The 22572-nt window shown below is 43.4% G+C and overlaps 1 protein-coding gene across 3 annotated transcripts; it reads left to right on the top strand.

Moving 5' to 3' along the window:
• Positions 1-4718: 4718 nt before the first annotated feature.
• Positions 4719-12816, top strand: LOC135551100 (UDP-glucuronosyltransferase 2A1-like). Of its 3 annotated transcripts, XM_064982515.1 has the most exons (6): positions 4740-4826; positions 8505-8556; positions 8807-8949; positions 10494-10658; positions 10907-11620; positions 11734-12816. In XM_064982515.1, exons 2-6 carry the CDS (start codon positions 8532-8534, stop codon positions 12319-12321), a joined length of 1635 nt encoding a protein of 544 aa, XP_064838587.1. In that variant the 5' UTR covers positions 4740-4826; positions 8505-8531; the 3' UTR covers positions 12322-12816. The 3 variants fall into 3 exon arrangements, with proteins under 3 accessions (XP_064838588.1, XP_064838587.1, XP_064838586.1); XM_064982516.1 differs by lacking the exon at positions 8505-8556 and having other exon boundaries at positions 4719-4826; XM_064982514.1 differs by lacking the exon at positions 4740-4826 and having other exon boundaries at positions 4846-8556.
• Positions 12817-22572: the final 9756 nt, after the last annotated feature.

The following is a 22572-nucleotide window of genomic DNA, read 5'->3' as shown; positions in this document are numbered from 1 at the left end:
CTCATACTGCTGTATATATAGTGGATGAAGGGGTGTCCTGTATATATAGTGTATGATGAAGGGGTGTCCTGTATATATAGTATATATAGTGGATGAAGGGGTGTCCTGTATATATAGTGGATGAAGGGGTGTCCTCATACTGCTGTATATATAGTGGATGAAGGGGTGTCCATACTGCTGTATATATAGTGGATGAAGGGGTGTCATACTGCTGTATATATAGTGGATGAAGGGGTGATGAAGGGGTGTCCTGTATATATAGTGTATGAAGTGGATGAAGGTGTCCTCATACTGCTGTATATATAGTGGATGAAGGGGTGTCCTGTATATATAGTGGATGAAGGGGTGTCCTCATACTGCTGTATATATAGTGGATGAAGGGGTGTCCTCATACTGCTGTATATATAGTGGATGAAGGGGTGTCCTCATACTGCTGTATATATAGTGGATGAAGGGGTGTCCTGTATATATAGTGGATGAAGGGGTGTCCTGTATATATAGTGGATGAAGGGGTGTCCTCATACTGCTGTATATATAGTGGATGAAGGGGTGTCCTGTATATATAGTGGATGAAGGGGTGTCCTCATACTGCTGTATATATAGTGGATGAAGGGGTGTCCTGTATATATAGTGGATGAAGGGGTGTCCCTCCTGCTGTATATATAGTGGATGAAGGGGTGTCCTGTATATATAGTGGATGAAGGGGTGTCCTCATACTGCTGTATATATAGTGGATGAAGGGGTGTCCTCCTGTATATATAGTGGATGAAGGGGTGTCCTCATTCTGCTGTATATATAGTGGATGAAGGGGTGTCCTCATACTGCTGTATATATAGTGGATGAAGGGGTGTCCTCATACTGCTGTATATATAGTGGATGAAGGGGTGTCCTGTATATATAGTGGATGAAGGGGTGTCCTGTATATATAGTGGATGAAGGGGTGTCCTGTATATATAGTGGATGAAGGGGTGTCCTCATACTGCTGTATATATAGTGGATGAAGGGGTGTCCTGTATATATAGTGGATGAAGGGGTGTCCTCATACTGCTGTATATATAGTGGATGAAGGGGTGTCCTCATACTGCTGTATATATAGTGGATGAAGGGGTGTCCTCATACTGCTGTATATATAGTGGATGAAGGGGTGGATGTCCTGTATATATAGTGGATGAAGGGGTGTCCACATACTGCTGTATATATAGTGGATGAAGGGGTGTCCTCATACTGCTGTATATATAGTGGATAAGTGGATGAAGGGGTGTCCTCATACTGTGTATATATAGTGGATGAAGGGGTGTCCTGCTGTATATATAGTGTATGAAGGGGGGTGTCCTCATTCTGCTGTATATATAGTGGATGAAGTGGATGAAGGGGTGTCCTGTATATATAGTGGATGAAGGGGTGTCCTCATACTGCTGTATATATAGTGGATGAAGGGGTGTCCTGTATATATAGTGGATGAAGGGGTGTCCTCATACTGCTGTATATATAGTGGATGAAGGGGTGTCCTGTATATATAGTGGATGAAGGGGTGTCCTGTATATATAGTGGATGAAGGGGTGTCCTGTATATATAGTGGATGAAGGGGTGTCCTGTATATATAGTGTATGAAGGGGTGTCCTGTATATATAGTGGATGAAGGGGTGTCCTCATACTGCTGTATATATAGTGGATGAAGGGGTGTCCTCCTCATACTGCTGTATATATAGAGGATGAAGGGGTGTCCATACTGCTGTATATATAGTGGATGAAGATGAATGGGGTGTCCATACTGCTGTATATACTGCTGTATATATAGTGGATGAAGGGGTGTCCTGTATATATAGTGGATGAAGGGGTGTCCTGTATATATAGTGGATGAAGGGGTGTCCTCATACTGCTGTATATATAGTGGATGAAGGGGTGTCCTGTATATATAGTGGAAGAAGGGGTGTCCTCATTCTGCTGTATATATAGTGGATGAAGGGGTGTCCATACTGCTGTATATATAGTGGATGAAGGGGTGTCCTGTATATATAGTGGATGAAGGGGTGTCCTCATTCTGCTGTATATATAGTGGATGAAGGGGTGTCCATACTGCTGTATATATATGAAGTGGATGAAGGGGTGTCCTGTATATATAGTGGATGAAGGGGTGTCCTGTATATATAGTGGATGAAGGGGTGTCCTCATTCTGCTGTATGTATAGTGGATGAAGGGGTGTCCTGTATATATAGTGGATGAAGGGGTGTCCTGTATATATAGAGGATGAAGGGGTGTCCTCATACTGCTGTATATATAGTGGATGAAGGGGTGTCCACATACTGCTGTATAGATAGTGGATGAAGGGGTGTCCTCATACTGCTGTATATACAGTGGGGCAAAAAAGTATTTATTCAGCCACCAATTGTGCAAGTTCTCCCACTTAAAAAGATGAGAGACACCTGTAATTTTCATCATTGGTACACTTCAACTATGACAGACAAAATTTGGGGAAAAAATCCAGAAAATCACATTGTAGGATTTTTAATGAATTTATTTGCAAATTATGGTGGAAAATAAGTATTTGGTCAATAACAAAAGCTTATCTCAATACTTTGTTATATACCCTTTGTTGGCAATGACAGAGGTCAAACATTTTCTGTAAGTCTTCACAAGGTTTTCACACACTGTTGCTGGTATTTTGGCCCATTCCTCCATGCAGATCTCCTCTAGGGCAGTGATGTTTTGGGGCTGTTGCTGGGCAACACGGACATTCAACTCCCTCCAAAGATTTTCTATGGGGTTGAGATCTGGAGACTGGCTAGGCCACTCCAGGACCTTGAAATGCTTCTTACGTATATAGCTACTCCTTCATTGCCGGCGGTGTGTTTGGGATCATTGTCATGCTGAAAGACCCAGCCACGTTTCATCTTCTATGCCCTTGCTGATGGAAGGAGGTTTTCACTCAAAATTTCACGATACATGGCCCCATTCATTCTTTCCTTTACACGGATCAGTCGTCCTGGTCCGTTTGCAGAAAAACAGCCCCCAAGCATGATGTTTCCACCCCCATGCTTCACAGTAGGTATGGTGTTCTTTGGATGCAACTCAGCATTCTTTGTCCTCCAAACACAACGAGTTGAGTTTTTACCAAAAAACTTTGTTCATTTGGTCCCAGCTCTCTGCAGGTCATTCACTAGGTCCCCCATGTGGTTCTGGGATTTTTGCTCACCGTTCTTGTGATCATTTTGACCCCACGGGGTGAGATCTTGCGTGGAGCCCCAGATCTAGGGAGATCATCAGTGGTCTTGTATGTCTTCCATTTCCTAATAATTACTCCCACAGTTGATGTCTTCAAACCAAGCTGCTTACCTATTGCAGATTCAGTCTTCCCAGCCTGGTGCAGGTCTACAATTTTGTTTCTGGTGTCCTTTGACAGCTCTTTGGTCTTGGCCATAGTGGAGTTTGGAGTGTGACTGTTTGAGGTTGTGGACAGGTGTCTTTTATACTGATAACAAGTTCAAACAGGTGCCATTAATACAGGTAACGAGTGGAGGACAGAGGAGCCTCTTAAAGAAGAAGTTACAGGTCTGTGAGAGACAGAAATCTTGCTTGTTTGTAGGTGACCAAATACTTATTTCCCACCATAATTTGCAAATAAATACATTTAAAATCCTACAATGTGATTTTCTGGATTTTTTTTTCTCATTTTGTCTGTCATAATTGAAGTGTACCTATGATGAAAATTACAGGCCTCTCTCATCTTTTTAAGTGGGAGAACTTGCACAATTGGTGGCTGAATAAATACTTTTTTGCCCCACTGTATCGTGTATGAAGTGGTGTCCACATACTGCTGTATATATAGTGTTTTGGGTATATCTGCCTCGTACCCATGAAATCCATACTGGTACCATTTGTAAATAGCCAAGTTATCATGAAATCCATACTGGTACCATTTGTAAATAGCCAAGTTATCATGAAATCCATACTGGTACCATTTGTATATAGCCAAGTTATCATTGATTTGATACCACAAAAGCAAACCCATACAAACACAACCCAAATTCATGTTTATGAAATGCTTATTGTGTATTCTGTTGAAGCTCAAGTCAACTACAAAATCCACAATATAATGCTCTCTCTATAGGCTGGCCTAGCTAGCTATGTAGCTAGCTGGCTAGCAAACATAGCTACACACAATAATACCAAAGACAAAATCGGCATATAACGTAGATATATTTTAACTGTAAAATCGCCTAAACAAACTGCACGATCAATTTAGGAGTCTACAATCTCATCCTGTTCAATCTGCAGATCGATGAGGCATCACAGAGTGGAGTCTAACATTCACGACGGCAGAGATACTTTATGAGGAGATGGGAAACGTTGCCCATTGCTATGTCAACATGCAGCACGGTGCATTCTGGGTGATTCTGGGACAAGGAGTGAATGGGAGGCTACTGGGTACCAGCTCAAAAACACAACACTAGCACGAATTTCGTCAAGAAGTACAACATTACATATATTTTCCCGAGATGTGATATAATTAACTTGCTATGTGTAATGTAATATCGTATAGCTTTGGAATCGTGAGATTAGATACCTTTGAGGAAAATAGGCACGTTTCTCGAAATATATACACTGACTTTGACAAGGGATTCCATGACAATTAGTTAAGCAACTGCCTGACGCAGCATGACAACGTGAACACGATTGGTTGACAGTCTGCTGGGCGCGGCTATACGTTGGATTCCGATCTCCTTTCTATAATATCTCTGCCAACGACAACATGACATGCACCCTGGACGAAACAGACAAATAGGATAAATGTGCTTGACTCTCTGTTAAATGACACATTTCTCAAGGTAAGAATGGCTCATCAAATCTGACATGTACGATAGGTTAATGATATAAAAGTTGTATTCCTATGAACTTCCAGTGTAGTGAGAGACTTTTTCACAGTGCTACGTCATACTGGACGGACTTCTGGCTGCTTGAACGCCAATAACTCAGATGCACAATGAAAACATGAAATGATCCAGGGAATCGATAGAACATCACTTAAGAGATGGACAAAAACGATATAACATTCATTATGGGTGAGCCTTTCCTTTAACAAAGCCAGGCACAGAACACAACAGAAGCATAAAGACAAACGTTAGTGGGAAAAAAACAACGTTTAAAAAAAATCTTTCTCACCGAGAGAAGTTCTGAGCACAACTAAACAACACCTTATACCACCATCTAAGTTTGTTGGCACGCCCTGAGGGGCGTGTCTGCATTCACTGAGTGACGTGGTTCACTATGAGAACACGAAAACACAGCAAGTCGAAACTCCCTGATTCTACCAGAGAAATGAAAATGTGCTCGTTCTAGCTTATGGATTGGATGATTATGATCAAAACATATCATTGCTAATATGATAATGACTACATGTTGTTGCAGAGCCAGGGTGAAATCCCTTTTAACTCAGCAACATTTGTAGTTTTTCGAGCATGAACGGCTTGTTTAAGGTCCTGCCACAACATCTCAATTGGAATAGAGGTCCTGGATGGCAGGAAGCTTGGCCCCAGTGATGTACTGGGCCGCTCATAGGTGTTCCTTTTGTTAGATATGTTAGGGCGGTATGACAATTAGACTGGGTCTAGGGTTTCTAGGATAATGGTGTTGATGTGAGCCATGACCAGCCTTTCAAAGCATTTCATGGCTACAGACGTGAGTGCTACGGGTTGTTACGCATTAAGGTAGGTTACCTTAGTGTTTTTGGGCACGGGCACAATGGCAGTCTGCTTGAAACATGATGGTTTTACAGACTTGGACAGGGAGAGGTTGAAAATGTAATTGAAGACACTTACCAGTTGGTCAGCACATGCTCGGAGTACACTTCCTGCTAATCTGGCCTTGTGAATGTTGACCTGTTTGAAGGTCTTACTCACATCGGCTGCTGAGAGCGTGATCACACAGATGTCCGGAACAGCTGATGCTCTCATGCATGCCTCAGTGTTGCTTGCCTCGAAGCGAGCATAGAAGTGATTGAGCTCGTCTGGTAGGCTTGTGTCACTGGGCAGCTCGCAGCTTCCCTTTGTAGTCTGTAATGGTTTTCAAGGCGTTGGAGCTGGAGCAGTACGATTCGATCTTAGACCTGTATTGACACTTTTCCTGTTTGTTTGTTCGCCGGAGGACATAGCAGGATTTCTTATAAACTTCTGGGTTAGAGTCCCGCTCTTTGAAAGTGGCAGCTCTACCCTTTAATTCAGTGCGAATGTTGCCTGTAATCCATGGATTCTGGTTGGGGCATGTCCTTCTGTTGGCACATTATGAAGACAAACCTTCATCTGCTTCTGTTGGCACATTATGAAGACAAACCTTGAGGTTCTTCTGTAGGCAAGTTATTCAGAAAGTATTCAAATGCCTTTATTTTATCCACATTTTGTTGTGTTACAAATTGGGATTAAAATGGGTTTAGTTTAGTCATTTTTGTCAACGATCGACACAATGCTGTGTAAATTTAAAGTGGAACATTTGTAAAAATAAAAAAAAAGTAATGAAAAGTAAAACATCAATATATCTTGATTAGATACAGTAAGTATTCAACGCCCTGAGTCACTACACGTTTGAATCATCTCTCACAGCGATTACAGCTGTGAATCTTTCTCGGTATGTCTCTAAGAGCTTTGCACATTATTCTTTTTAAAATCCTTCAAGCTCTATCAAATTGGTTGTTGATCATTGCTCGATACATCCTCAAGTCTTGCCATAGAATTTAAATCAGATTTAAGTCTGAATTGTAACATTCAATGTTGTCTTGTTAAACAATTCCAGTGTCTATTTGGCCTTGTGTTTAAAGTTATTTGTATTTTTCCTTTATTTCACTATGTATACTGTCTACTGTCTATATTTACCATGTATACTGTACATTAACCATGTATACTGTATACTGTCTATTTTATTTTACCTTTATTTAACCAGGCAAGTCAGTTAAGAACAAATTCTTATTTTCAATGACGGCCTAGTGGGTTAACTGTCTGTTCAGGGGCTGAAAGACAGACCTTGTCAGCTCGGGGGTTTGAACTTGCAACCTTGCGGTTATTAGTCCGACGCTCTAACCACTAGGCTACCCTGCCACCCCAGCTGAAAGGTGTATTCATCTCAGTGTCTGGTGGAAAGCAGACTGAACCAGTTTTTTCTCCATTCCCTTTCTTTTTATTCTGAAAAACTCCCTAGTCCTGCAAAATATAATGTAGACATCACCTTGTGTTGGACACTTTATATTCAGGACATTCATTTCTTTTGTTACATTTTTTTTGCAGTTTCACTTCTCACTCTGTCATTTTCGGTTAGTAATTGTAGTAAATACAATGTTGTTGATCCATCCTCAGTTTTCTCCTATCACAGCCATTAAACTCTGCAACTGTTTTAGAGTCACCATTGGCCTCATGGTGAAATTAGCTTAGCTTCTTGTTAATCGAGCCATTGTGTCCGATTTCAAAAAGGCTTTACAGCAAAAGCACACCATATGATTATGTTAGGTCAGAGCCTAGTCACAGAAAAACACAGCCATTTTTCCATCCAAAGAGAGGAGTCACAAAAAGCAGAAATAGAGATAAAATTAATCACTAACCTTTGATGATCTTCATCAGATGGCACTCATAGGACTTCATGTTACACAATACATGTATGTTTTGTTCGATAAAGTTCATATTTATATCCAAAAATGCACATTGGTGCGTTATGTTTAGTAATGTTGTGCCTCAAACACATCCGGCGAATTTGCTGAGAGCCACATTAATTTACAGAAATACTCATTATAAACGTTGATAAAAGATACAGTGTTATGCACAGAATTAAAGATATACTTCTCCTTAATGCAACCGCTGTGTCAGATTTCAAAAAGCTTTACGGAAACGCTTGTCATCCGAACGTGAAAATACTGCCCCCTATCCCAAACAGGTTAACACATTTGTACTCCTGAAATGATTTAGTCTTGCCATAAGAAAGGGGTTGAATACTTTTTGACTCAAGCTCAGCTTTTCATTTTTTTTTTAAATGAATTTGTAAAAGAAAAAATCTAAAAACTAGAATTCCACGTTGACATTATGGGGTATTAAACCAGAGACACAAACATCTCAATTGAATCCATGTTAAATTCAGACTGGAACACAACAAAACGTTTTAAAGGTTCAGGTGAATACATTCTGAAGGCACATAACTACAACCTGGAGTCAGACTAGAGATGGACACAATCACATATGGATTGTATCAATGATAAGTAGGCATTTAAATTGGGTAAGAGGTCAGTTATGTGACAGGTGTGTTTCACCAGAACTCACTAGTGTTATTGCCCATGTAGTGGTTGAATCCCAAATGGCATCCTATTCCCTACAATAGTCTACTATGTCGACCAGAGCCCTGAGGACCCTGGGCAAAACGAGTGCAATTTGGGAGGCAGCACTATCTGTTTGTAAATCATCTACCTGGGCTATACTATCAGGTGGACATTGAACCCTGAAACGTTCAAAGTATTGCCAGCCTATATGTTGCAGTTTGCAGTCCCCTGCAGAGCGTTGTTAATGCTGCATGGACTCTATAGCACCGGTAAGCCAACTCTTAATGCATATTCTGATTCACCTACACTCAAGTAGTTCGTTGTTATGTAATAGTGTAGACAGTACTAACTTATTGACACAAGTATATAACATAATGGTGAAGCTTAATGAACTGTTATTTAACTATATGTTGCACGAGTGCAAGATTTGATAGGCTTTCAGGTCAATAAAGCATCTTACGTCTAGAGGTGACTAGTTGGAAAAACAAGCGACTTTTGTCCTCTTTTTCCTCTGTGTAGACACAATGTATTCCCGCTCTCCTTGGGGACACCTCTCGTTTCTAAGTCTGGTGTCATTTCTCCTTCTCCTTCCTGCACCGTGCTGCCATGGAGGAAAAGTCCTGGTCTTTCCTGTCGATGGAAGCCACTGGATCAACATGAAGGTGCTCAATGTTGTGTCTAGCGTTCTGTTAAAGATGGGGTTTTATGCCTTGAGGCAATTGAGACATGGATTGTGTATGTGTGCCATTCAGAGGGTGAAAGTGTAATACAAAATATTTCAGTGCCCTTGAACAGGGTGTGGCAGTAGTTACCAGGCGCACATGTTTCAGTGTGTCAACAACTGCAACTTACTGTTTACTTAGTTACATTTGACCAAATCCCTCCAGTTACATAGGTTTATATTATTATATATTATGTCGCAGGGCTCGACATACAGGACTGCCCGCTGGCCGGGGGAGGTTATTCATGGAAACCTTCTGGGCAGTCTGTCATCTACGTCAGTGGCCTGCTTGGGACAAATGAAAATAATTATATATATATACACACACATACTGTACCAGTCAAAAGATTGGACACACCTAATCATTCAAGGGTCATTCTTTATTTATTTTACTATTTTCTACATTGTAGAATAATAGTGAAGACATCAAAACTATGAAATAACATATATGGAGTCATGTAGTAACCAAAAAAGTGTTAAATAAATCAAAATAGATTTTAGATTCTTCAAAGTAGCCACCCTTTGCCTTCATAACAGCTCTGTACACTATTGGCTTATGAAATATATTTGGATTTGTTTAACACTTTTTTGGTTACAATGTTTGCACCTTGCATCTTGCTACAAATATCAAGTTATGAATAGTTTAATGTTTTTCTTTCAAAATACTTTGAGTCAAATCAATCCGTTTTTATTTGCACACAGTATATCATAAGGTGTAAAAAAAAAAATCAAAACTAAATGTGTAAATATTTTTTTACTTTTACTTGAGTAAATTACATCCTAAGTAAAAGTACTTTTACTTAATTTCGGATTTTCAGTACTATAGAAACCTCTGCTATTGGGCATTTCAAATGAATGATTTCAACCATGTTAATCAGGCCACACCTCACCACAACCACCAAAGTGGGTGTCGGCCCTCCGGGAGCGGAATTGAAGAACCCTGCATCTCAATGAGACTACTGTGTATACTGTGCTAACATATGGAGTTGTTTTAAGACGGTCATACTGTGGATCATTTTTATGTAGCTAAATGATGTTGAATTATAGGGACCCTTTAGGTATTACAAAATATATATTGAAAAAAGATTTGATAAAATATTGAATTTGGTCTTTACTACTTTACTACTTACTTTTTTTTACTTACTTTTTTTTACTTTTTACATTGAATAACATGGGCAAAATGACAGCAAAAAATAAGAGGTTTTGAAGTCTTATATCTTATTTTAGTTTTTTTTCCGACACATATTTAATCCATTCGGCCAAATTCCACCGCAGATGTGCAAGGCTGACCTAGGCAGATGCAGTGGATTGAGATCAGCTCATGATGTCTCCAGCTTAAACTGACAGATTTTGAAGCAAATGTTTTATGTTTCTTAGATTAACGCCTTTTTAAAGAATTAATACCTTTTAAAGTGGCACATTGCTCTCCACATCTCTGATATAATACCATTCCCTTGTGAGCTTACTAACGTCACCAATGTGTAGGTACTGATCGAGGAGCTCCATGGCAGAGGCCACACCATCACAGTGGTCAGACCCTCCACCAGCTGGTACATCACGGAGAAGTCACCTCTATACACCTCCATCACCATCAAGGAGAAAGATAACTTATACAGCTACATCGAAACCTTCCTACAGAATCAACTGAAGGTATGTCTTCATAGTGTGCCTACAGAAGCACATGAATGTATGTCTTTGCAACGTGCCTACAGAAGAACCTGAAGGTATGTCTTCATAACGTGCCTTCAGAAGCACATGAAGGTTTGATGTGTCTTTATGACTGGTTGATTGGTTGATCCCATCGATCCAGCCAGCAAACCAGCCAATCAACCATCCAGCCAGACATCCATTTATTTTGTCAAACAGGCATTCAATCTCTGTTTAATGTCTTAATTCAGGCTCAGAGAGAGGGGATATCTTTGCTGAAGTTCTTCCAACTAACCAAGGAGTTCCTCAGTATGATAGAAGAAGCCCACATCCTGGGCTGCGAGATGCTGGCTCGCATGTTCGACGACAAGAAGCTGATGAAGAGTCTCCAGGACGCTCAGTATGACATGATGCTCACCGACCCTAACCTCGCTGGAGGGCTGCTGATGGCCCACTACCTCAAACTGCCTGTGGTGCTCAACGCCCGTTGGATCACCAGCGGGGAGGGCCATTTTGCCATCGCCCCCTCTCCCTTGTCCTACATCCCGGTCACAGGGTCTGGATTCATTGACAAGATGACCTTCGTCCAACGGGTCCAAAACATGCTGCACTACAGCATCATCGTGTATCAGCAGAGGTTCGTAGTTGGGCCGATTTATGACGCAATTTGCGCCAAGTACTTCGAAGGGGGCTGTGACATCATCTCCTTGATCCAGGAAGCTGACATCTGGCTGATGAGGTCTGACTTTGTGTTTGACTTCCCCCGTCCCACCATGCCCAACGTCGTCTACATGGGGGGGTTCCAGTGCAAGCCGGCCCAGCCCCTGCCTCCAGACCTGGAGGAGTTTGTCCAGAGTGCCGGGGAGCATGGGGTGATCGTCATGTCTCTGGGGACTCTTGTCAATGCACTTCCTGTTGATATCACAGACCAGATCGCCAGCGTGTTCGCCAAGCTGCCTCAGAAGGTATCCTGATTGTTTTTGATTATTAGCATTTATATGTAAAGCTCTCTGCAATGCAAGTGATGTAAACGAGAAGATATTTAAAGAGAAATTAATATCTTCTTCTTCTATCTAAGGTGATCTGGAGGCACCGGGGCAAGAGGCCCTCCACTCTGGGCAACAACACTCTTCTGGTGGACTGGATGCCCCAGAAAGACCTCCTGGGCCACCCCCAGACCAGAGCCTTTGTGGCCCACGGAGGAACCAATGGGGTCCAGGAGGCCATCTACCACGGCACCCCAGTGCTGGGGATACCCCTGTTCTTTGACCAGTATGACAATCTTCTGCGTCTGCAGGAGAGAGGCGCTGCTAAGATCCTGGAGCTGGCCATGTTCAACGGACCCAATTTCCAGCAGGCTCTGAACCAGGTGCTCACCCACGCCCCCTACAGGGAGAACATGCAGAGGCTGTCCCGCCTGCACAGGGACCAGCCCATCAAGCCCATGGACAAGGCCCTCTTCTGGTTGGAGTTTGTGATGCGACACAAGGGGGCGTCTCACCTCCGTACGTCGGCCAACAGGATGCCCTGGTACTCTTACCACTCTGTGGACGTGTTGCTACTGCTGCTGGCTGCCGGGGGAGGAGTCTTTCTCTCTACTGGGCTCCTGATCAGGATCCTCTGGAGAACCTGCCGGAAGAACAGGAACAAAACCAAACAACACTGACACCAGTTGTAGAATCGCATTACTGGAAACCAAGACTGTTCTCAGGGCAGACCTGCTTATAGCTAGATATATTGCGTACGGGACAGTTCTACCATTTTCCTTAATTTAGTTTCCTTACACCCACAGTGCCTTCAGAATGTATTCACATCCCTTGACTTGTTCAACATGTTGATGTGTTACAACCTGAATTTAAAATTGATTTAAAAAAATGTTTAAGCTGACATGTCTTTAGTCAATAAGTTTTCAACCACTTTGTTATGGCAAGCCTAAATATGTTAATGAGTTAAAATGTGCTTAACCAAGTCACATAAGTTGAATGGACTCACTCACATGATTTTTTTTATGACTACCTTATCTCTGTACCTCACACATATGTAACAAGCAGTGAATTTCAAACACAGATTCAACCGCAAAGACCAGGGAGATTTTCCAATGCCTTGCAAAGAAGGGCACCTATTGGTAGATGGGTAAAAATAAACAAGACATTGAATATCAGTTTGAGCATGGTGAAGTTATTAATTACACTTTGGATGATGTATGAGATGGATGGAGATGAATCCAAGATGGCAGTCAGACGTCTTTGTCCTTGTCTTGTCTCGTGTATATACCTTTTTCTTTGCGTTCTTTTTAATATTTGTCCTAAACCTCAACTTCAAAATACTCTCCTGCAACCCGCCTCACCCAATGTGGTGTGGCTCTGTTTTATTTTTATTTTTATTTTGGATTTGTTTTTTTGTTTTTCCTAAAGTATTTCGGTTTACCTCAAAACTGGAATACCTCAACTGAAGCTAGCTAGCTAACTAGCTATCAGTCAGCTAACCACTGCTAGCGGTCATCAGCTAACCTTTAGCTCGGGAAGCTCTCGCCAGTTTGTACAACGCGTTTCAAAACAGAGCATACCGGACCTATTTTTCTCTCCATATCCCCGGATTCCTACCGCAAACTCTGAACCTTTTCATCTGGATCATCACAGCTAGCTAACCACAACCCGGATTAACTACTCCTGGCTAACGTTTCTAGAATGGCTAGCCCATTCTAGAACCATCACACGGCTCACTCCTGGGCTACAATATCCAGACCCCTTCTATTGCCGGTTTGGGGCACGGAACCCCGCCGATCCTCTATGACTGGAATACCGACGACATCTACCCGAGGATTCCAACAGGCCCCTCAGGCGCGACGCCCGCTGAAGGCCCATTCTGCTAACCTGCTAGGCCTGCTATCTACCTAGAGCTACTTGGAACCCTACTAATTCCACGACTGGTCTATCGACATCACCGCACGAAGAGGCAAAAACAAACTTACCCCCATCGCGACGTCCCCCAAAGGCTAACTTGCTAGCCCCGGAGCTACTAACTGCTAGCTTGCCAGCCCTGGTCTGCTAACTGTTAGCGTGTTAGCATCGGCCTGCTAACTGTCTGAATCGCCGTATCCCCAGCCAGCCCAACCACTCACTGGACCCATATGTTCACTTGGCTACGCATGCCTCTCTAATATCAATATGCCTCGTCCATTACAGTCCTGGTTACTGATCACTGTCTTATTTCACTGTAGAGCCTCTAGCCCTGCTCAATATGCCTTAACCAACCATGTTGTTCCACCACCTACATATGCGATGACATCACCTGGTTTAAAGTCTCTAGAGACTATATCTCTCTCATCATTACTCAATGCCTAGGTTTACCTCCAATGTACTCACATCCTACCTTACCTTTGTCTGTACACTATGCCTTGAATCTATGCTATCGTGCCCAGAAACCTGCTCCCTTTACTCTCTGTTCCGAACGTGCTAGATGGCCAGTTCGTATAGTATTTATCCATACCCTTATCCTACTCTTCCTCTGTTCCTCTGGTGATATAGAGGGTAACCCAGGCCTTGTAGTCCACAGCATCACTCCCATTCCCCAGGTACTCTCATTTGTTGACTTCTGTAACCCTAAAAACCTCCCTAAGTTTGTTTTACTTACTGCTTTAGCACACTCTGCCAACCCAACAACAACTGTCTTAGTTGTGTCTGAATCCTGGCTTATGAAAACCACCAAAAACCTTAATCTCCATCGCTAACTATAACATTTTCAAGATAGAACTGTCAAAGGGGGCTGTGTTGCAATCTACTGCGAAGATAGCCTGCAGAGTTCTGTATTACTATCCAAGTCTGTACCCAAACAATTCAAGCTTCTACTTCTAAAAATTCACCTTTCCAAATCAATGAACCTACTAGGTACAACTCCAAATCCGTAAACACGGGAACCCTCATAGATGTCATCCTAACTAACCCGCCCTCCAAATACACCTCTGCTGTTTTCAATCAAGATCTCAGCGATCTCTGCCTGCATCCGTAATGGGTCAGCATTAAAACGGCCTCCACTCATCACTGTCAAACGCTCCCTAAAACACTTCTGCCAGCAGGCCTTTCTAATTGACCTGGCCGAGGTATCCTGGAATGACATTGACCTCATCCCGTCAGTACATGATGCCTGGCTATTCTTTAAAAGTGCCTTCCTCACCATCTTAAATAAGCATGCCCCATTCAAAAAATGTAGAACTAGTAATATATATATATATATATATAGTCCTTGGTTCACTCCAGACCTGTCTGCCCTTGACCAGCACAAAAACATCCTGTGGCGTACTTCCGTCTGGGCCACCAAGGTCTTCTCTGCTGGCCTAAACATCATCAGAATATATATTTTTTAAATATATTTTCACACAAATATGTATTAAATTATTCCCCAGAGTAAGAGTTATACTTGTCATTTCATAGCTTTCTTCTTGGTTGCACTGCTTCCAGCCCCAGGTTAAGATTTGGAGGGCTGGTCTTTATGTTAGATATTTTATCCAATCATATTCAGCCATCATGTGTTGCCAGGGGTCTAAAATCTGCCCTCAGGCCTTCAGAATCAACAGTGCAGGCGCTTGTAGGTTAATAAAGTGAATGGAAATTAAAATTAAGTGTCAACCAATCAGCTTTAGAGTTGGCTATTGTACGCCTGCTGGCTGGCTCCAGGGTTACACAGGAGCCAGCTAGCAGGCGTAATCTCAATTCTCAAATATTCTCAAAACTTTTGGCCACGACTGTATAGGTTTTTCAATTGTGTTATTGACTGTATATTTGTTTATTCCATTTGTAACTCTGTGTTGTTTGCTTCGCACTGCTTCGCTTTATCTTGGCCAGGTTCCAGTTGTAAATGAGAACTTGTTCTCAACTGGCCTTCCTGGTTAAATAAAGGTGAAAAAAAAAATGTAAAACACCAAGCACAACAAAACCTATTCCCCCCCAGGAGACTGAAAAGATTTGACATGGGTCCTCAGATCCTCAAAAGGTTTTACAGCTGCACCATCGAGAGCATCCTGACTGGTTGCATCACCGCCTGGTATGGCAACTGCTCGGCATCCGACCTGGGGCCAAGCTTCCTGCCATCCAGGACCTATATACTAGGCGGTGTCAGTGGAAGGCCCCAAAAATGGTTTGTCTATGGAGTGCGTGTGGCTGTGTGCTCGATTCAATACAATAATAATTACCGAATCCACTCACTTGAAGGGGTGTCCACATACTTTTTTGTATATACTGTATAATGTATTTGTACATATCTGCCTCGTACCCATTGACTCTGTACTGGTGCCATTTGTATATTGCCAAGTTATCGTTACTCATTGTGTGATCAGTATGCTGACAGTATCTTTCTGTGAGCAGGTTCGTACAGGATGTAAATTCAACAAGGTTCTCAACTACCCCCCATCTCTCCCCTCCTTCAGCTGACATGAAGGGGCTGTTGAAAGGAAAAACAAACACTCAGGAACAGATGGGATGATGTGTTGGATAAAAGAAACAATGGAAGGATACTCCCCTTCCTCTACCTAGTGCAAGGCTCTTTAAATTCTCCTTCAGGCATAATGTTATCTCTGTCTCTCCTTTGGGCGTAATGTTATCTCTGTCTCTCCTTCAGGCATAATGTTATCTCTGTCTCTCCTTCAGGCATAATGTTATCTCTGTCTCCTTCAGGCGTAATGTTATCTCTGTCTCTCCTTCAGGCGTAATGTTATCTCTGTCTCTCCTTCAGGCATAATGTTATCTCTGTCTCTCCTTCAGGCATAATGTTATCTCTGTCTCTCCTTCAGGCATAATGTTATCTCTGTCTCTCCTTCAGGCGTAATGTTATCTCTGTCTCTCCTTCAGGCATAATGTTATCTCTGTCTCTCCTTCAGGCGTAATGTTATCTCTGTCTCTCCTTCAGGCGTAATGTTATCTCTGTCTCTCCTTCAGGCATAATGTTATCTCTGTCTCTCCTTCAGGCATAATGTTATCTCTGTCTCCTTCAGGCATAATGTTATCTCTGTCTCTCCTTCAGGCGTAATGTTATCTCTGTCTCTCCTTCAGGCGTAATGTTATCTCTGTCTCTCCTTCAGGCGTAATGTTATCTCTGTCTCCTTCAGGCATAATGTTATCTCTGTCTCTCCTTCAGGCATAATGTTATCTCTGTCTCTCTCCTTCAGGCATAATGTTATCTCTGTCTCTCCTTCAGGCGTAATGTTATCTCTGTCTCTCCTTCAGGCATAATGTTATCTCTGTCTCCTTCAGGCATAATGTTATCTCTGTCTCTCCTTCAGGCGTAATGTTATCTCTGTCTCTCCTTCAGGCATAATGTTATCTCTGTCTCTCCTTCAGGCGTAATGTTATCTCTGTCTCTCCTTCAGGCATAATGTTATCTCTGTCTCTCCTTCAGGCGTAATGTTATCTCTGTCTCTCCTTCAGGCGTAATGTTATCTCTGTCTCTCCTTCAGGCGTAATGTTATCTCTGTCTCTCCTTCAGGCATAATGTTATCTCTGTCTCTCCTTCAGGCATAATGTTATCTCTGTCTCTCCTTCAGGCATAATGTTATCTCTGTCTCTCCTTCAGGCATAATGTTATCTCTGTCTCTCCTTCAGGCATAATGTTATCTCTGTGTCTCCTTCAGGCATAATGTTATCTCTGTCTCTCCTTCAGGCGTAATGTTATCTCTGTCTCTCCTTCAGGCGTAATGTTATCTCTGTCTCTCCTTCAGGCGTAATGTTATCTCTGTCTCTCCTTCAGGCATAATGTTATCTCTGTCTCTCCTTCAGGCGTAATGTTATCTCTGTCTCTCCTTCAGGCGTAATGTTATCTCTGTGTCTCCTTCAGGCATAATGTTATCTCTGTCTCTCCTTCAGGCATAATGTTATCTCTGTCTCTCCTTCAGGCATAATGTTATCTCTGTCTCTCCTTCAGAAATAATTCCCTCTCTTTCCATCGCTTTCTCTCTCCTTCTCTCCTAGCCACCCGCTCTGTCTCTCGCTCTCTTTTGTACTTTTCTACTGTGATGGAAACACTCTCAGGGTTGTACTGATATTGGCACAAAGTCATCAGATTTTCCATTGACCCCCCCCACCCCCCCACATTGAAATGTGTTTTTACAGAAGCTGATGCAAAACAATGTTGGTAACACAGATGAGAGACAGAGGGAGGGGGATAAAGGGGTGGAGATTCAAAGAGCCTCTCCCTTGCCCTAGGTGAATGTGCAGGAACAGGGAACAGCCTAAGATCACCATGCTCACTGCCAAGCGTTGGCTGGAGTGGTGCCAAACTCACCCCCGTTGGACTCTGGAGAAGTGGAAACACGTTCTCTGGAGTGATGAATCACGCTTCACCATCTGGCAGCCCGACAGATGAATCTGGGTTTGGCAGATGCCAGGAGAACGCTATCTGGCCAAATGCATAGTGCCCACTGTGAAGTTTGATGGAGGAGGAATACTTGTCTGGGACTGTTTTTCATGGTTCAGGCTATGCCACTTTGTTCCAGTGAAGGGAAATCTTAACGCTACAGCATACAATGACATTCTAGACGATTCTGTGCTTCCATGTTTGTGGCAATAGTTTGGGCAGGGCCCTTTCCTGTTTCAGCATGACAATGCCCCCAGTGCACAAAGCGAGGTCTATACAGAAATGGTTTGTCGTTATCGTTGTGGAAGAACTTGAATGGCACAGAGTCCTGACCTCAACCCCATCGAACACCTTTGGGCTGCATTGGAACACTGACTGCGAGCCAGGCCTAATCGCCCAACATTTGTGCCCGACCTCACTAATGCTCTTGTGGCTGAATGGAAGCAAGTCCCTGCAGCAATGTTCCAACATCTAGTGGAAAGCCTTCCCAGAAGAGTGGAGGCTGATATAGCAGCAATGTTCCAACATCTAGTGGAAAGCCTTCCCAGAAGAGTGGAGGCTGTTATAGCAGCAATGTTCCAACATCTAGTGGAAAGCCTTCCCATAAGAGTGGAGGCTGTTATAGCAGCAAAGGAGGGACCAACTGATTTTGGAATGAGATGTTCGATGAGCAGGTGTCTATATACTTTTGGTTGTGTAGTGTACAACATACTGTAATATACTGAACAAAAATATAAACACAAGATGCAAAGTGTTGGTCCCATGTTTCATGAGCTGAAATAAAAGATCCCAGAAATGTTCCATACGCACAAAATGCTTATTTCTCTCAAATGTTGTTTCTCACACATTTGTTTACGTCCCTGTTAGTGAGTATTTCTACTTTGCCAAGATAATCCATCCACCTGACAGGTGTGGCATATCAAGAAGCTGATTAAACAGCACGATCATTACACAGGTGCACCTTGTGCTGGGGACAATAAAAAGCTACTCTAAAATGTGCCGTTTTGTCACAAAACACAATGCCACTTTTGAGTGCCATTGGCATGCTGACTGCAGGAATGTCCACCAGAGCCGTTGCCAGAGAATTCAATGTTAATTTCTCTACCATAAGCCGTCTCCAATGTCGTTTTACAGAATTTGGCAGTACGACCAACCGGCTTCACAACCGCAGACCACGTGTAACTACGCCAGACCAGGAGCTCTACATCTGGCATCTTCACCCGCGGGATTGTCTGAGACCAGCCTCCCTGACAGTTTATGAAACTGTGGGTTTACACAACCGAATCATTTCTGCACAAACTGTCAGAAACCGTCTCAGGAAGCTCATTTGCGTGCTCGTCGTCCTCACCAGGGTCTTGACCTGACTGCAGTTCAGCAACCGACAGTGAGAAAATGCTCACCTTCGTTGGCCCACCGGCACTCTGGAGAAGTGATGGATGAATCGCGGTTTTAACTGTACCGGGCAGATGGCAGAAAGTGAGTGTGGGTGAACAGTTTGCTGATGTCAACGTTGTGAACAGAGTGCCCCATGGTGGTGGTGGGGTTATGGCATGCGATAAGGCATATGATATGACATAGGCTACGGACAATGAACATAATGGCAATTTGAATAACGTGATTCTGAGGCCCATTGTCATGTCATCATCCACCGCCATCACCTCATGTTTCAGAATGATAATGCACGGCCCCATGTCGCATGGATCTGTACACTATTCTGTACACTATTCCTGGAGGCCAAAGAATGTCCCCAGGCCTGTATACTCACCAGCCATGTCAGCCATTGAGCATGTTTGGGATGCTCTGGAGCGACGTGTACCACAGCGTGTTCCAGTTCCCTCCCAATATCCAGCAACTTCACACAGCCATTGAAGAGGAGTGGGACAACATTCCTCGAACCACAATCAACAGCCTGATCAACTCTATGTGTGTCACGTTCTGACCTTTATTTCCTTTGTTTTGTCATGATTTAGTATGGTCAGGGCGTGAGTTGGGGTGGGCAGTCTTTGTTTTTCTATGATTTGGGTATTTCTATGTTTCGGCCTAGTATGGTTCTCAATCAGAGGCAGGTGTCATTAGTTGTCTCTGATTGAGAATCATACTTAGGTAGCCTGGGTTTCACTGTGTGTTTGTGGGTGATTGTTCCTGTCTCTGTGTTTTCACCAGATAGGCTGTTTAGGTTTTCTCACGTTTATTGTTTTGTTAGTTTATTCATGTATAGTGTCTTTATTAAAGTACCATGAATAATAACCACGCCCATGGCAACCATGGAACTCAGGATGACAACATAGTGTTACTGTAGTGAAGGAAACATAACCTTTATGTGTTTAACTCAGCTATATTTCTCAGCTGAAAGCTGAATTACAGTGTACAGACACAAAGGAAAGGAAGCAGTTTGGGACAGGAGTGGAAGGAGCATAGTTGGTCTCTGAGCGGAGGGGAGGATTGCGGTAGCAGATGGCTAATTCCCGGTCAGTCAGCCGCACATCTGTCAGCCAAACACGGACAGGTCCGGGCCAATCCATCTCACCATCCGTGACGTCCTGCCTGCTTCTCCCAATCGTCACTTGACTTAGTAGATGTAGCCATTAGCCATTAGCCATGTAGCTCCAACAACATGGGTGACGCCACTGCAACAGACGGGTCATTTCGATGGAAATCATCATACTTCTCCGGAAGGGACAGTCGGGCATCGCTGACCTGGGCGGATGGCTGGGTTGGCTGGGGGACTGGCTCACTGTGACGACCCGTGGTAGGAGGCCCTCTGATAGGGATAAGGAGAGCCTTGCTGGCGGAGAACGTGGAGGGGCTCCTCCATGGCCGTGGCCAGATGTGTCAGGGTTGTGGTGTTGGTGGAATAGACCGTCTGGAAGATGGTTTTATCCTCGGCTGCTTCCATATATTCTGTAACGTAATTCGCCGGGAGTCAGGAAGTGAGGTAGTATTCTGTAACGTAATTCGCCGGGAGTCAGGAAGTGACGTAGTATTCTGTAACGTAATACGCCGGGAGTCAGGAAGTGAGGTAGTATTCTGTAACGTAATACGCCGGGAGTCAGGAAGTGACGTAGTATTCTGTAACGTAATTCGCCGGGAGTCAGGAAGTGAGGTAGTATTCTGTAACGTAATTCGCCGGGAGTCAGGAAGTGAGGTAGTATTCTGTAACGTAATACGCCGGGAGTCAGGAAGTGAGGTAGTATTCTGTAACGTAATACGCCGGGAGTCAGGAAGTGACGTAGTATTCTGTAACGTAATTCGCGGGAGTCAGGAAGTGAGGTAGTATTCTGTAACGTATTCTGTAACGTACGCCGGGAGTCAGGAAGTGACGTAGTATTCTGTAACGTAATACGCCGGGAGTCAGGAAGTGAGGTAGTATTCTGTAACGTGATACGCGGGAGTCAGGAAGTGAGTAGTATTCTGTAACGTAATTTGCCGGGAGTCAGGAAGTGAGGTAGTATTCTGTAACGTAATTCGCCGGGAGTCAGGAAGTGAGGTAGTATTCTGTAACGTAATACGCCGGGAGTCAGGAAGTGAGGTAGTATTCTGTAACGTAATACGCCGGGAGTCAGGAAGTGACGTAGTATTCTGTAACGTAATACGCCGTCAGGAGTCAGTCAGGAAGTGAGGTAGTATTCTGTAACGTAATTCGCGGGAGTCAGGAAGTGAGGTAGTATTCTGTAACGTAATTCGCCGGGAGTCAGGAAGTGAGGTAGTATTCTGTAACGTAATATGCCGGGAGTCAGGAAGTGAGGTAGTATTCTGTAACGTAATACGCCGGGAGTCAGGAAGTGAGGTAGTATTCTGTAACGTAATACGCCGGGAGTCAGGAAGTGAGGTAGTATTCTGTAACGTAATTCGCCGGGAGTCAGGAGTCAGGAATTCTGTGACGCCGGGAGTCAGGATTCTGTAACGTAATACGCCGGGAGTCAGGAAGTGAGGTAGTATTCTGTAACGTAACCGCCAGGAAGTAACGTAGTATTCTGTAACGGCGGGTCAGGAAGTGAGGTAGTATTCTGTAACGTAATACGCCGGGAGTCAGGAAGTGAGGTAGTATTCTGTAACGTAATACGCCGGGAGTCAGGAAGTGACGTAGTATTCTGTAACGTAATACGCCGGGAGTCAGGAAGTGAGGTAGTATTCTGTAACGTAATTCGCCGGGAGTCAGGAAGTGAGGTAGTATTCTGTAACGTAATACGCCGGGAGTCAGGAAGCAGGCGGAAAAGGTGAGTGTAATAATGAAACGATACAAAAGAACATAACATGAGAAGCTTACTGAACATAAAATAAGACAATACTAACTAGTGACTGATGTCTACTGAGGGCTAAAGAAAGAGGGAGTAATCAAGGAGATAAAATGGGGAGCAGGTGTAATGATTGAGCAGGTGTAATGATGGAGCAGGTGTAATGATGGAGCAGGTGTGTGTAATGATGGAGCAGGTGTGTGTAATGGTGGAGCAGGTGTGTGTAATGATGGAGCAGGTGTGTGTAATGATGGAGCAGGTATGTGTAATGATGGAGCAGGTGTAATGATGGAGCAGGTGTGTGTAATGATGGAGCAGGTGTGTGTACTGCCGGAGCA

Source organism: Oncorhynchus masou, chromosome 12 (genome assembly GCF_036934945.1).
Source record: "Oncorhynchus masou masou isolate Uvic2021 chromosome 12, UVic_Omas_1.1, whole genome shotgun sequence".
NCBI lineage: Eukaryota > Metazoa > Chordata > Actinopteri > Salmoniformes > Salmonidae > Oncorhynchus > Oncorhynchus masou.
This window is presented reverse-complemented; position numbering and strand designations above follow the sequence as displayed.

Bases quoted from the DNA above. Each gene is read 5' to 3' on its own strand.
- LOC135551100 (XM_064982514.1), top strand. From the start codon at position 8,496: ATGTTGCAGTTTGCAGTCCCCTGCAGAGCGTTGTTAATGCTGCATGGA. The intron at 8,557-8,806 runs GTAAGCCAACTC...TCCTCTGTGTAG, and splicing joins GCATGGACTCTATAGCACCG to ACACAATGTATTCCCGCTCT. The intron at 8,950-10,493 runs GTGCTCAATGTT...ACCAATGTGTAG, and splicing joins GCCACTGGATCAACATGAAG to GTACTGATCGAGGAGCTCCA.